This window comes from Camponotus vicinus, unplaced genomic scaffold (genome assembly GCF_025532165.1).
Source record: "Camponotus vicinus isolate PSW18456_S1 unplaced genomic scaffold, iyCamVici1.0 SCAF_8, whole genome shotgun sequence".
In the NCBI taxonomy this organism is placed as follows: Eukaryota; Metazoa; Arthropoda; class Insecta; order Hymenoptera; family Formicidae; genus Camponotus; species Camponotus vicinus.
The window spans coordinates 2,219,924-2,236,677 of record NW_028141980.1 but is presented as its reverse complement, the minus strand read 5'-3'; the positions used below and the strand labels follow the sequence as shown (position 1 = coordinate 2,236,677).

General features: G+C 44.7%; 1 protein-coding gene across 1 annotated transcript; it reads right to left on the bottom strand.

The window, feature by feature from the left end:
- Positions 1-15,738: 15,738 nt before the first annotated feature.
- Positions 15,739-16,149, bottom strand: LOC145976270 (uncharacterized). Its single transcript, XM_083107340.1, has one exon. It carries the CDS (start codon positions 16,147-16,149, stop codon positions 15,739-15,741), a length of 411 nt encoding a protein of 136 aa, XP_082963466.1.
- Between the last annotated feature and the right edge of the window lie 605 nt (positions 16,150-16,754).

Here is a 16,754-nt window from a genome sequence, read left to right as displayed (position 1 = left end):
CATAAGCTACTTTTAATTTTGAAATTTAAAAATTCTATGTTATGATGATTTCTTTTAAAATCGCTTCAGCCTCAACATGTAACGATGACGATAATTCAATTACTGACTCCATTACTTCTTCCATGATTAGTTTGTGCGTGTGCGTCTGTGCGTGTGTGTGTGTGTGTATCATCATACATAGAATATTTTTTATAAATGTGTGTCTTTATGTTTTTTCTTTCTATGCTTTGCATAAACTACTTTTTATTTTTCATTTCCTTTAGCAAAGCATAAGCTATTTTTAATTTTGAAAATTTAAATATTCTACGTTATGATGATATAAAAATATGTTTGTATATGTGTACATGCGTGTGCGTGTGTGTATGTAATATCATCATAGCATAGAGTATTCATTTTTTCTTTCTATGCTTTTGCATAAACTACTTTTCATTTTTAATTTTCTTTCGCAAAGCATAAATTATTTTTAATTTTGAAATTTTGAATTTCAATATTCTATGTTATAATGATTATATCAATTGCAATAAAATGAGCATTATATTTTTTCAATGCCATTGCTAGAGCTGTGATGACTATACCAGAACCACTACCTATTTCTAAACAAATCACAGGTTTCATCGCATGCAGAATGTCTAAATCTTCTTCCAAAGCATCTATTAAAAGATACGAATCCTCAGAAGGATCATAAACTGTCTTGAGTTCTTCATCTGATAAATTAACTACTGGAGTTTCCATAATTTATGGTGAAAATTGTAAGAAATTTCTTTTATAAAACTTGCAAAGTAATCAATGTTAAGTAATAACAATCCGCTGCTTCAGCTCTATTTGACATATCCTATAACAAAGAGAATAGTTATGCATAAAAAATAATACTCTTCGCAACTTTTGTACGCAACTTGTAGTACATGATAGAAGCACAATTTTTTATAACATTCCAATAATTATATATGAAAATTGAAAATGATTTTCAAAATGCTCAAGAATTCTTGTAAAATAGGTAACAATAAGATATATATGTTGCTTGTGTAAGTAAATCGCAATTTTTTATCGTTACAATTCGATGAATAAACATATATTTTGCAATAAATAGTACGTACTGTGAAAGAAATATAAGAATAATAAATATACGTAAATTTGCAAGAAGAAACGCGAAAAATAAATGTTACTATTATTGCATGCGCGCTGAACAGAAAACTTGACGTCACCTTGTGACGCGAATTCTCTCGTCCAGTTGATCCACCGTAGGTTTCAAGAGACTCATAAGACCTTCCGTTAATGCATCCCGCGTCGGATTTTCGCAAAAGTCATCTATCTTGTCGTCGATAGATGTATTGTCACTCGCTGTGTCCACGTCCATGTTATAGCTGTAGTGAAGTAGGCACTACCGTGTCTCTTGATATATATATATATATATATATATATATATATATATATAATCTGAAATAATAATATAGATACAATCTAATCTAAATATATAAATGTTATATGTATATTATTATTTTATATAATTACCTGAAGTGACACACTTAACCTTTGACAACATATTTATAAACACCGTTAACGCCACAGAGCGCTACTAACGCTGCGTCGCGTGAATCACTGCTAGCGCATTCTTGTGGCAGACGTTGGAAACGTATTTCTGTATATTCTTTGTTACGTTAAGAGGAGTTGACGATGACCATGACGACGTTTCTTAATCGAAATTTTCACATTTCAGACTTTGCATCATGATATCTCCGTTTACAGAGCACGTAGCGCAAAAATAAAAACACTTTTATTATTTAATTTAAACCCAAGCTATCGATTAATTCTACTAAGAACTCGATCCGTTGAGCGGTTATATGAGAAATAAAAATATCGAGTTATACTCTCAATCCGACTCGCGTAATAATACACGGAGTGCATTTTTTTGCTTACGCTGGGACTTAGCAAAGACACTACCGTGTCTCTTGACACTATTTTGCAAATACATATACTGTTTTTTACGCGGACTTAGCACCTTTTTTTACCTTTTTTTTAAAAGGGTAATTTTTTTAGGGATCCTTGTTACTCGACATTTTTGCGTTTTTGATATGTGCGCGTAACTTATCCTTCCGTCGGCTAACACGCGAACACCGAGTCACACGCCTGCTTATTCTTCGAATCGTTTTCTAGAAAAGCGTCGCGAATTAATCACGCACGTTCTTTCGTTTCAAATTTCGGCAATTACACGTAAATGACTGTCCTGTCACGGTCGCCAAGTTTTCTCTCGCTATATCTGGGTTTTTGGTATTTTTTATCGTAAACACTCGCGGACACGTCGCTATACAACGAACGCTCGCCTTTACCGCAAACCCACGGATCAATGACTATCGGACTTCGAAATCCTACTGCTACAAATCCGAGTGACGCGGTTTATTTCCGACAATAGCCACACACACAATCTATCTTCGCGCCCTATATAACTGTGATCGGACGACTTATTATTGTGTAAAAATATCCGAGAATGTAGTTCTTTTACCTTTAGTAATTACGGTCGCCAGCTTATTTATTCACCAACAAGCAAGGATTTTGGGCTTGTATAAGCTCAACGCCAGAGTCGAGATCCCTGGAATTTTCCACTGACTTCGCCTGGCTGCGTCACGCCACCGAATCGGGTTACAAGATGGCCGCTGACTTCGTCTCAACGATGAAAATTTCCGACGTATTTCCGTCGTATTTCCACTCGTTCTAATATTTCTTTTTCCGTTTCAGGTCGCCGCTGGACGATGGACTTCGCCGCTGAACAGCGCTGACAGGATGACGTCACCGCTATGGATTCCTCCTCAGGTAAGTCACCTTTGATTTTGGAAATATTTGTTTCACAAATATTTCTTTTCAGATCACTCCCGGATGGATGAATCACTACCGGATTTATGGATCTTGGATTTTATCTCTTGGATAAATGATAACTGCTAGCGTTTAATTTATATATACAGGGTGACCCATTTTAACTTAGGCAGCCAAATAACTCGAAAAATAAGCAAGATAGAGAAAAATGTTTTAGACAAAAGTTGTATGGTTTCGAGGGGGCCATAAGATGGTATCATTGGTTTGACCTTGAAGAGTCATTTGAAGGTCACGTGAAGGTCACTTCAATTTTTTTAAATGGAATACCCTATATATTTTTGTACATTCTTGTAGCTTATTTCGAGAGCTTTCCAAAACACTATAATTAAGTACCTTTCCGTTAAGTACTTTTTGAGTTATGATGCTTGAAATAATTTCTTAATTTTACATAAACCGTAAAATATCTTGTAAAATATTCATTTTTCGATTATCTTACCTTAATACTTTTATGTACAAAATAATGAGAGGAATCAATTGGTGTAAAGAAAACACATAGTTGTTTTTAAGAAAAAATATGTAATTTGCAATTAACAATTCCATATTTTTTCTTAAAAACAACTATGTGTTTTCTTTACACCAATTGATTCCTCTCATTATTTTGTACATAAAAGTATTAAGGTAAGATAATCGAAAAATGAATATTTTACAAGATATTTTACGGTTTATGTAAAATTAAGAAATTATTTCAAGCATCATAACTCAAAAAGTACTTAACGGAAAGGTACTTAATTATAGTGTTTTGGAAAGCTCTCGAAATAAGCTACAAGAATGTACAAAAATATATGGGGTATTCCATTTAAAAAAATTGAAGTGACCTTCACGTGACCTTCAAATGACTCTTCAAGGTCAAACCAATGATACCATCTTATGGCCCCCTCGAAACCATACAACTTTTGTCTAAAACATTTTTCTCTATCTTGCTTATTTTTCGAGTTATTTGGCTGCCTAAGTTAAAATGGGTCACCCTGTATATTTATATATTAAAAATAAAATAAAATATAAATGAACTTGGATTATTACAGTTATTTCGTATTTGGACATGCGAGTCCTCGTTTACACTATGTCGCCGTGTACGCGGAACAATATTCTCGCTACTTCGATTTTTATGGAAAATTCCGTTAATCACGCTATTAGCTTTCTAACGAAATATCGTAACGAAGGTCCACGGAAAAAAGCTCAATGTTTATTTTACACTGTATCGCCGTGTACGCGGAACAATATTCGCGTTGATTCGTTTCTTTATGGAAAATTCCGATACTCGCGCTACTGGCTCACTATCGAAATATCTCAACGAACGCATCCGGGAAAAAGCTCAGTGTCTTATTTACACTATATCGCCGTGCACGCGGAACAATATTCACACTGTTTCGTTATTTTAATGGAAAATTCCAATAAACGCTTACACGCTTACTACCGAAATATCTCAACGAACGCATCCGGGAAAAAGCTCTCGAGTGAGCTCTGCAGTCCCTTTTATAGGCCTCCCCACTCTTTGCTATCCCCACCACGAACGCTTTCTGGGCGGTCCGGTGTGTTCGTAGTCGCTACGCGCTATTGGTTAGATCGCTTTCCTATTGGTTTTCGCCTTTCTGGTGTGCGCAGTCGCACTGCGCATGCGCACTCCGGTTTTCCCTATGCGCAGATGCTTCGCGCTGCGCAGTCGTTCTGTTACACTGCTCTCATGCGCAGTTGCACTACTCATGCGCAAATTGTCTTTTCTTATGCGCAGTCCCTTAATATCTGTGCAATCAGTATTTTACAGTTCTTTTTTTTTAATATTACTTAATATTAATATAATATGTCTTAATTTACTATTCTAAACATATTATCTATATATTTTTACATTTTAACTCTATTTTATTAGAATTATCATGCTAAAGTGCACTTTCGCTGTATACTATCTGCACTTTCGCTTTCCTGGGTTATTTTCTTTAAAGTGCTCCCCATTTCGCACTGTTTTCTTAATTTTATAGGTTAGAACATTAATTTTATAATACGTTTACATAAACTAACTGTGTATATTGTTGCGTCCGCGGAACGATATTTATCCAACGCGCGCGACACAACCGATCGGCACACGCTAATTACGCGGCACCCGCGCACTCGTAAATAATGACACGGTTTAAATGATTAAGAGAACTTTAATAACAGAACACAGAACTCAGAGAACACACAATAACGATATTAATAAGCCGCGGATCGAAACGCGTCCGTATAGCTCGACAGCTATTTTCCGACTCGACTGTCATTCGACAAATCAATATTCTTATTGACAACGAGATCTTCCTTGCTTTCCAAAGCTGACTCGATCGCTAATTGAACCAGGGACGTAACACGGACGTAACACTTGCCCCCCTCTTCGAAAGATTGTCGTCCCGACAATCACGAAATGGCAAGCTTCTCCAGGAATCTGGTCGAATTAAAGTTCCCGATGTGTCTCCATGTTCTCCCTGAACTACTGTTCAGGTTACCGAACTGCACATCCTCTTGGGCCCAAACGACACAAATGATCCCAGGAATTTCGTAGTTCCACATCTTCAGGCAAGAGAGGGGTGACTTTCCGTGGACCCTTCGTTCTCCAAAGAGAACTTCTCAAGCCTCTGCCTCGGCATTTGCCCTCCGTCCCGCGGGAAAACCACGGCTCAAAAACCGCGGGCGAGGCAGCCTTCAATTGAAGATTTCTACTTCTGAAGTTTCGGCCAGATCACTCCGACGCGTCTCCAAAATTTTCTTCCCTTTAACCCTTGTGTGCATACCCAACTTTACCCACGTTGTTGCATACTCGGGTACCCGGGTACCCACCTCGCATCTTTTTTAATTTTTCGAATATTTATGCAATTCTAATCGTTTCCTTAACATTTATTTCAATAAATTAACACCAAAAGTGGATGCTTGAGGTATTTTCGAATCAATTGAGCCGCTGCAGTTCTTACAAAAGAAGGGAATAGAGGGATCCTCGCGGTCAATTTTATCTTGATAGAATCCCAGGTGCTCGGAATTTTGAATACAAACGGTCCAGCCCCCTCTTTTACGTCTAGAAGAAGGACTGAGCACATGCGCGTTAGTATGAAACGTGTTCTTCACGTGTACAGACGTGCTACGAACGAGAAAGTGGGGACGTTTGGCTACACAGTGTATTGAGATTGAAGCGTCGCTTCTCTTTGTTCTGTGTTTTTCTTTGTGCAGTGACGATTTCAGTTAGAATATTTTTTCAAGATTCACGTATCTATTGCTGCTGAATTGATTACGAGTCATGGAAGAATTATCGAGGACTGAATTTGCAAGGTAAAATAGAATATACATCTGTAATTTTACTCAGCGTTTTATTTGAAAATTCTAATTTCTTTCTATTATTTTATTGAAAAAGTATATAATGCATGAATTTTATCTCAGATTGAATTTCGATGAGAGGCAAGCTTATTTGGACGCGATGTTGGGGAAGGATGATGAGTCTAACGTGGAGTCTGACAGCGAAGACGAGGACTGGCTTCCAGATGACGGTATGCCAGAGAATGCAGCTTCTGATAGTGATGAAATTATTGATAATATAGATAATCAAGGGTTCAGTGCTCATGAAATTGATGACGAAGAAGATGATGAAGACATTGACAAAGAGGAAGAGGAAGAGGTTGAAGGCAGTGAAAGTGAGGCAGAGGATGAAGCGGCAGCTGCAGCACGAGCAGGAGAAATACAAAATTCCTACATAGGCAAAGACAAAACTGTGTGGAATAAAACACCGCTTCCTCAATATCAAACTGCGTCTTACAATGTTGTGCGTCAGCGAAGTGGTCCTCATAGAAGTACCGAGACACTTTCAATTAGTGACACTTTTAAGAAGATATTGACAGTAGATATGGTGAACATTATCTGTCGACATACAAATAAAAAGGCTATGTCAGTCTATACAGCATTCAATGAAGCACATCCAGATTTGCAGCGCGAATGGAAGCCTGTTACTGTACAAGAAATGTACTCGTTCATTGCCATTTTGATTTGCTCTGGTGTGAATAACTCTAATACTGATCACACAAGTGATATGTGGAGTTCAATTTCATATCCACTCTATCGAGCGGCAATGGGGAATAACAGATTTCGTAACGTCATGCGTTATATTAGATTCGACGATGCCAATACACGCCGACAACGCGTAAGAGAGGATAAAGCAGCTCCTATCCGTGATATCTGGACCATGCTCAACGCAAATTTATTTCAGATGTACAAGCCGACAGAGAATTTAACGATAGATGAACAACTTTATCCTTTTCGCGGTCGCACAAAGTTCACGCAGTACATTCCTTCGAAGCCGGCGAAATATGGCATCAAGATTTGGTGGATTTGCGACGCTGAAAATGCCTACCCCTTGCGCGGCATAATTTACACTGGCAAAACAGATAACGTTCGAGAGAAAAACCAAGGAGAGAGGGTGGTAAAAGAACTTGCAGTTGCGTACAAGGGCAGTAGTCGAAATATTTGTATGGATAATTATTTCACAATGTTACCTCTTGCTAAACACCTGCTCTCATGGAATCTAACTTTAGTTGGAACTTTGAAGAAGAATAAGCCCTATATTCCAAGTGTGATGGCTCCGAATAAATCGAGAGAAGTATACTCTACTGTATTTGGATTCAATGAGAAAGTTACAATGTGCTCGTACATGCCGAAGAAGAATAAGGCGGTAATTCTGCTATCAACAATGCATTCTGACATGGCTGTGAGCAATGATGCTAAAAAAAAGCCGGACATTATCTCTTATTATAATAAATATAAAGCTGGCGTCGATACAATGGATCAGATGATCACAAGATACACAACACAACGTCGCACTTTGAGATGGTCGCTAGTTATTTTTTTCAACATTTTAGATATTAGCTCACTCGCTTCCTATCTAATTTATTATGAAAATAATAAGATGATGCCGAAAAAAACTAACCAGCGACGTCTATTCATGCGCCAATTGAGCAAGGAACTCGCAACTCCGATGATTGAGGATCGATCTCCAAATCCTCAAGTGATGCGAAACTATAATACGAAGATCGCTATTAAAAGTGTGATCGGGCGGCTGATGAATCCTGTGGAGGATCTTCCAGGTCCTTCAGATGTACGAGATGCATCAGGAAGAAAGAAAGTAACTGGTTCCTGCCACATTTGCTACAAACAAACAATCCAGAAAAGAAGGAAGACACGGAAGACCTGCTGCCAATGTGATCAGCCTGTCTGCGATGAACATGCAACAACTTTCGCTAAATGCCATGAATGTAATAAATAAATGATGTTATTTTTATTAATTATTTGTTTATTTTATTATTATGCAATATAAATCACGTGAATAATCAAATTGATCAATAACAAATTATGATAAACAATAGCAATTCAATTTTTTTCATGGTGGGTACCCGGGTACCCGGGTGTGACCGCGACGTATGTTTACTTTAGGTTCGATTATTTTGACTAAAAAAAATTTTTAAACAATCCTCAATGCACTTATTTGCTTTGAATTGAGTTGAATAACGACGATCCGGTGGTTTATCACGGAATTTTGATTCCTTATCGACTTACATCCAAAAAAGGGACGTGGTGGGTACACGGGTACCCGGGTATGCACACAAGGTTTAAATAAAAAACAGTAAAACGAGTAACTAGTAACGCGTCTCCAAAATTTTCTTCCCTTTAAATAAAAATCAGTAAAACGAGTAACTAGTAACACTAATTTTCATTAAGTTTCCCTTTTTATCTCTTTCGGGCCTCGGATGTAAAACCATTCCCTAATCAATTTACAATTTGGGAGTTCCTCCCACAATTCTTCGAAGATTACTCAACTATTACAAATACACGAATGCCCCTTACAAAAATATTCTAAATCAATACAACCATTTTCCTAATAAACACTAAAAAAACCACAACGAATATTGCCGTCCAGGCATTCTAAGAATGAGGAATTACCCCTATTCGAGATACATCCGAGTCCGCACAAATTTTAAACACAACAGCTTATTCTTTAATAAGTTATATTCCGAAACAAAACATTTTTAACATAACGATTTTTTATAAACCACGCGTGCCGATCTAACCGCGTGAAGCCGCTCTTACAGAATAACAATTATTCATAATATTGGAGCGACTTAGCTGGATCGTTTGCCTCTTCTCTTCCCTTTCTCGGAGCATTTCGCCGCAGCTGCTCCGTATACTCCGTCCGCTGCCGCATTCGTCCTTCACGGAGCGTTGGCATTTTTAACGCCAGGATGTTCTTTTTATTCTCGGGATTCTCAGATCCTTTCACTCCCGGGATTCTCAGATCCTTTCTCCCCGGAATTCTGGTATCCCGGACGAGCCCCCAAAATGTTGCGTCGGCGGAACGATATTTATCGAACGCGCGCGACACAACCGATCGGCACACGCTAATTACGCGGCACCCGCGCACTCGTAAATAATGACACGGTTTAAATGATTAAGAGAACTTTAATAACAGAACACAGAACTCAGAGAACACACAATAATGATATTAATAAGCCGCGGATCGAAACGCGTCCATATAGCTCGACAGCTATTTTCCGACTCGACTGTCATTCGACAAATCAATATTCTTCTTGACAACGAGATCTTCCTTGCTTTCCAAAGCTGACGACCGCTAATTGAACCAGGGACGTAACACGGACGTAACAATATATTTAATTCTTAACTCTACAAGATATATTTATATTTCAGGGGATCAGAACTATTTTCTTCTTCCTTCCTGCCCCCGTCGTCCTTGGTTACTCTGTCCAGAGTCCTAAAATGGAATGAGCTTTCCCTCTGGGCTCATTATCCTTGCTTTTTCTGTCGCTCGGTATCTCTCTACCGACTTTTCCCTTGGTACTTCCTTCTGGATGGTCCCTGAAGTTCCTGGTTGTTCCTCAGGCCTGTCCGAGCTCTGGGGAGTCAGGGTGCTCTGCAACGTCGGTTGCAAGGTTAGGTTGTGATCGGACGACTTATTATTTGGTAAAAATATCCGTGGATGCAGTTCTCTTACCTTTGATTATTACGGTCGCCAGCTTATTTATCCACCAATAAGCAAGGATATTGGGCTGTGGGAAGCCCAATGCCAGAGTCGAGATCCCTGGAATATTCCACTGGCCTCGCCTAGCTGCGTCACGCCACCGTATCGTATTACAAGATGGCCGCTGACTGCGTCGCAACAATGGAAATTCCCGACGTATTTCCGTCGTATCTCCACTCGTTCTAATACTTCTTTTTTCTCTGTTTCAGGTTGCCGCTGGACGATGGACTTCGCCGCTGAACAACGCTGACAGGATGACGTCACCGCTATGGATTCCTCCTCAGGTAAGTTACCTTTGATTTTGGAAATATTTGTTTCACAAATATTTCTTTTCAGATCACTCCCGGATGGATGAATCACTACCGGATTTATGGATCTTGGATTTTATCTCTTGGATAAATGATAACTGCTAGCGTTTAATTTATATATATATTTATATATTAAAAATAAAATAAAATATAAATGAACTTGGATTATTACAGTTATTTCGTATTTGGACATGCAAGTCCTATTATATACTATGTCGCCGTGTACGCGGAATAATATTCTCGTTACTTTGAATTTAATGGAAACTTCCGTTAATCGCTCTATTGGCTCGAAAGATCGCAACGCACGCATTCGGGAAAAAGCTCTCGAATGAGCTTTGCAGTCCGTTATATAGGCCTCCACACTCTTGTCTATCCCCTCTTTCGATTCTGGTTCGCGGCCTGTTCCTTTTTCCGCCGTTCGCCGTACGATCGGTTTTCGGACATGCGCATCGGTTCTGTGCATGCGTAGCACCTGCGCAGCGGTTCTGCGCATCTGTAGTACCTGCGCAGTGGTTCTGCGCATCTCTAGTACATGTGCCGTGGTTCTGCGCATGTGTATTATACTTTTAACTGTTATATGCTTCAAAATACAGATACTTACATATAATATGCTTAATATTACCGCGATTTACTATTTTAAAGTAAATTTATCAGTATTCTTATTGATTTTAATATGGTTAGCTATTTATACTTATTCTAAGTGCACTTTTTTGCACTTTCGCTGCTTATTTTACTCTTTTATGGGTAATTATCTTTAAAGTGCGTCCCATTCTACACTTTCTTATATAATAGGTTATAATAATTAGGTTTTACAATATATTACAATATATATATGTTTATTCTTAACTTTACAGAATATATTTATATTTCAATGTATCTTGTGAGACTTTTTCTTTGATAACTTCCTCGTTATCCTTCTCCAGGGTCACTCTTGGTATAAATTTACCATCTGGTCCCAACATCATTGCTTTCTCGGTGGCTCGGTACTTTTCTACCGATTTTTCCCTGGATGGTTTTCTCTGGGTGGTCCCTGATGTTCCCGGTGTCGGTTCCGTCGTCCCGGCGTCCTGGGGAGTTAGGGTGTTGTTTAGCGTCGGTTGCAAGGTTAGGTTAGTAAGGTTTGACTGGCGCGTGGTTGATGATTCGAGAAGAGAAACCCTCTCGGATCATCGATATATAGTAATCACTATAGGAACCGCGTGCCAGCGGTTGCTCCGCCCACCCAGGAGGGGGATGAGAAGAGATGGGCCCTCACAAAATTGGACGAGGAGAAGCTCGAGACCGCCTTGAGAGCGATGACTTGGGGCTTAGGGGAAAGAGAAACGAGGCGGGACATTGTCACCGAGGTTGAGTGGCTCCGGGACACGATGCAAAGGATTTGCGACGAATCCATCCCCCGGACCTCGTCCCGCCCCCGCCGGGCCACATATTGGTGGACGGACGAGATAGCCGAATTGAGGCGCTCGTCCGTCCGGGCCCGGCGAATCCTCTCCAGATTCCCGAGGAACGGGAACCAGGAGGAGAGGGAAGAGGCCTTGGCCACACATAGAGCCGCTAGGTCCTTAGTCTCGCCATACGCAAGTCCAGGGCCAGTTGTTGGGATGAAATGTTGGCATCCCTCAACACGGACCCATGGGGGCGTCCATATAAGATTGTCCTTAAAAAGCATAGGACATGGGCGCCCCCCGCGACGGAGTCTCTGGACCCTCACATCCTCCGTGAAGTAGTGGACACCCTCTCCCCGTGTGAGGTGGAGGGGTCCACGTTAGAGTGGGGTCCAAATCTCGATGGACCCCACGAAATCACGGAGGAGCTGGAGGTGTCCGGAGGCGAAATAATCCGGGCCGTCCGACGTATAGGAGCCAAGAAGCCCCCCGGACCGGACGGAATCCCCGGAAAAATATGGGTCCGGGCCCTGGAATACTTGAGCGAGCGCCTGAGGCATACGTTTAACGAGTGCCTCAGGTAGGGGCAGTTCCCCCAGCATTGGAAGAGGGCCAAGCTGGTCCTGCTTCCAAAGGAGGGCAGAGAGCCAGAAACTCCGTCGGCTTACAGGCCAATTTGCCTGCTGGACGAAGTCGGCAAGATCGTCGAGAGGATTCTCGCGAGCCGATTCGTCCAGCACCTGAGTCAAGAGGGTCGCGGTTTCCACGAGGAGCAGTACGGCTTCCGTGAGGGACGCTCCACCGTGGATGCGGTTGGACGCGTCAGGGTCCTCAAGGAGGCCGCAATGGAGGAGGAGAGGGTGGCGATGGCCATTTCGCTCGATATAGCAAATGCCTTCAACACCCTCCCCTGGGATAGGATAGGGGATGCTCTCCAACAAAGGGAGGTCCCCAGCTACCTCGTGGGGATACTGCATTACTTCCGGGACAGGGAACTGGAGTTCACCAGTCAGGGTGGACTCCAGAGCCGACGGAGCATACGGTGCGGGGTCCCGCAGGAGTCAGTTTTAGGCCCGCTGCTATGGGATCTCGCATACAACCGTATTCTCTGCCTTCCTCTTCCCCGGAGCTGCTACGCCATCTGCTACGCAGACGACACGCTCGTGGTGGCCACCGGGGAGGGCTGGGGAGACGTAGTGGCCAAGGCCGAAGCAGGGGTGGCACGTGTAGTCCATGGTATCACGGAGATGGGCCTCAAAGTGGCGGTATAAAAAACGGAGGCTATATTCTTTTTCAACCGAGCCTCCGGGGTACCGCCAGAGGCCCATATAAGGATAGGAGGGACCTCCATCCTGGTGGGAGACCGCCTGAAATACCTAGGTCTCCTACTGGATGGCAGGTGGAGATTTGGACACCATTTCGATGCTCTAGCCCCCAGGGTGGAAAGGGTGTCGACCGTACTGGACCGGCTCTTGCCTAACCTTGGGGGCCCAGATGGCCGTGTCCGCCGCTTATATGTGAGTATCATCAATGCGGTGGCCCTATACGGGTCACCCGTCTGGGTGGCGGACCTCGCAGTCATGCGGTACGGGAAGGACAAACTTCGTCGGGTGCAGCGTGGCATGGCTGCGAGAGTCACAAGTGCCTACCGCACAGTATCTCACGCGGCGGGCACAGTCCTTGCGGGGTGGCCGCCTCTGGAGTTCCTCGCGACGATGTACGCTGAGAGATATCAGCTAGAGCGAGAACTCCGGGGCGAGGCAAGGCAGCCTCTGCCACCGAGGACGAAGAAGGCCATCCGGCTCCACGCTCGACGGTCGACGGTGGAGAGGTGGGACGCCCATCTCTTCGACCCGCGGACAGCGGGCCGAAGGACCGTCGAGGCCATCCGGCCCTGTCTAGGCGAATGGCTGGACAGGGCTCAGGGGGAGGTCACTTTCCGGCTGACACAGGTGCTCACCGGGCATGATTGCTTCGGTGAGTACCTGTGTCGGATACGCCGGGAGGAAATCACACGGTGCCACCACTGCGAGGAATGGAGAGACACGGCGCAGCGTACACTCGCCGAGTGCCCGGCATGGGAAGAGCTGCGCCGTGGTCTCGTTAGTGTCGTTGGAAATGACCTCTCGCTGCCGGTCCTTATGACGAAGATGATCGGCAGCGAGGAGGCCTGGAAGGCAGCCGTCTCCTTTTCCGAGGCTGTTATGCTCGCAAAGGAGACGGCTGAGAGAATCCGCCGCCAAGAGGCGGCGGCGGAGGAGGCCGCGGCCGCAATGGCAGCGATAGCAGCAGTTCCGGCAGCTCCCGTAGGGAGCGATAGCGAAAGCGAGGAGGAGGAGGAGGAGAGTTTTGACGGGGATGCGGGAGCACCAAAGCTGCCAGATCTCCGCCGCAAGCAACATGCAACACGGCGTGGAGGGGGTAATGAGGATGTGAGCGTAAGCGTACGTGTGAGCTCGGCGCTTCGGCTAGCTTCGGATAGTAGAAGAGGACAGAATACAGTCTTCTGTCTCCTTCATACCAAGCTGGCAACGAAAGACGGGCGACGCGCGACGCTGCTCGCTTCTCGATATCTCAATGCGTGCGACAGCATTAAATGTTTTCCCCTTATAGCTTTTTATACACTTTATAGCTTTTTATATTACACACATATTTTTTAACTGATAAATATATTATACATTTATCAGTTGTAAGAAAATATCGATATATTTTTTCATGTGAAAAATTAAATGACATAATTCTTATAAATAATTGTATATATATATATACATATATATGTATGTATGTATGTATGTATATATATTCATTTTTAAGAATTATACGATTTGATTTTTTAATATGAAAAGATATATCGTAATATTTTCTTACGATTAGCAAATATATGTAATATATTTACCAGTTATAAAAATATCTAATATAACAAGCTAAAAGAGAAAAACGTTTAACGCTGTCATACGTGTCGAGATATCGAGACGCAAGCAGCGTCGAAAATTTATATGCTAGTTATGTATCGAGCGGAAAGAATGAATTGTCAACTAACAGCGTAGCGCAGTGGGTAAGGCCCGGGAGGAGGGCACCACGCAACACTCAGTTGTAGCCGTTGTTCCACAGGAGTGGTCCTAAGACCGACCCCTGCGGAACCCCGCATGGCGTCTCCCTCCTATGTGGTACTTTGTACCGCGCCCGATATGTCACGGACCTGTCCCGGAGGTAATCCCCGATTACCTCCTGCATATAAAGCGGCACCCGGTGATGTCCGAGTGCACGTCTTATACTCTCTCAAGGTAGGGTATTAAAGGCGTTGGCGATATCAAGAGATACCGCCAACGCCACCCCACCTCGAGAGACAGCCTCATCCGAGAGGGTCCGTACGCGTAAAATCGCGTCCACGGTTGATCGGCTCTCTTGGAATCCGAACTGACAGTCGGCCAGATCGGGGCCCACCAGGGACAGGTGCCGTTTGAGGCGGGCAACGAGCAAACGCTCGAAGAGTTTGCGCGCCTCATCCAGCAGACATATCGGACGGAACGCGGAGGGAGACTCCGCGAGACGCCCCTCTTTTCGGAGGCGACCAAATCCGCCTCCTTCCATTTGGGGTGAAATCGCCCCGACCGAAGACAGGCTGTAAAAAGCCGCCTCAGTCGGTCCCCGAGGACACCGAGGGCTAAGACCCAGGCACGGCCAGGGATCCTGTCCGGCACCGGGGCAGTATTTTTCGCCCGCAGCCTCTTGATTGCCCTGGCCAGCTCCTCCTCAGTGACCCCCAGATCGGCGGTCCAATCTTCTACTTGGACCGCCTGTCTCGGAGGCTGGCCCGCCTCTCCCCTATTGGGGAAAAGGGCAGAAACCACATCCTCCAAGACCTAGGGGTGGAGACCCTCTGTGATCAGGGGCCCCCTGACCGCAGACGTTTCCTTACGATCTGGTAAGGGCGCCCCCATGGATCGTCATTGAGGGTCTCCAGGAGCTCCGCCCAGGCCTTATCTTTGGCCCTCTTGATGGCGCGCTGCAGTGCCTTTTTTACCTCCTTGTAGGCTTCATGCAGCGCTGCCGCTTCAGCTTCCGTGTGCCGCCTGCGACGACATCTCGTGTACCGGTGTCGCTCCCTTACGCATGTTTCGCGTAATTGCGCAATCTCGAGCGATCACTAGTACACCGCCTTCCGCGCGGAGAGGGCCCGGATCCGGGGCATGGCGGCGTCGCAAATTTGCGTCATTGCCTCCCGGAACCAGGAAACCTCCCCGTCAACGTCGCACGGGCCCGGCTTTGGCTCCTCCAGGGCCTTGGCCGAAGCAGCTGCCATCAGGGTATCCTCATTCAGGCGCTTCAGCGCCCAGCGGGGTGGCAGGGGTGCACCCCCGGGAGGGCACGGCCGGTCGCCAAGGGAGGGGCTGAAATCGTCCCACCGGATATACCGGTGATCGGACAGCGTCTCCGATCCCGTCATCATTCTCCAGCCGACCACCTTGCGCGCGACCGGCGGGGAGCCGAAGGTCACATCGACCACGGACCCGCCGTTATGCCGCACGCAGGTGTGAGCCGAGCCTCGGTTGAGCATCACGAGGTGGACCTCGGAGCTGGGGCTCCGCCCCCCCCCACTCCACGAGTACCCGGTCCCGCGCATGTGTCACAGGGGAACCCCAATCCACCGACTTGGAGTTGAGATCCCCCGCAACCAACACTGGACCGAGTAGCTGGCGACGTATAACTGTCGCCAGCCGGTCCAGGCATGCGCTGAACTGTGCCAGATCGCGGTTGGGTGAAAAATACACCCCCACCACGGCAATTTCCCCCCATTGTGCGGCTACGTAACCGTTCCCTCTCCCAATAAGGGAGAGGGGCAGTGCCTCCGCACCGCCCTTGCCGATGATGGCGACGGGCGTATCCCGATTGGACACGTAACGATTCGACACCGCTCGATTGGACACGCATTATTGGACACGTTTTATTGGACACCGCTTGATTGGACACCGCACGATCCGACACCGCACGATTCGACACTGCACGATTGGACACGCACATTGCACGATTGGACACGGCAGCATTGGACACTGCACGATTGGACACGTACATTGCACGATTGGACACGGCAGCATTGGACACCGCACGATTGGACGCAGCACGATTCGACACCGCACGATTCGACACCGCACGGTTGGACAC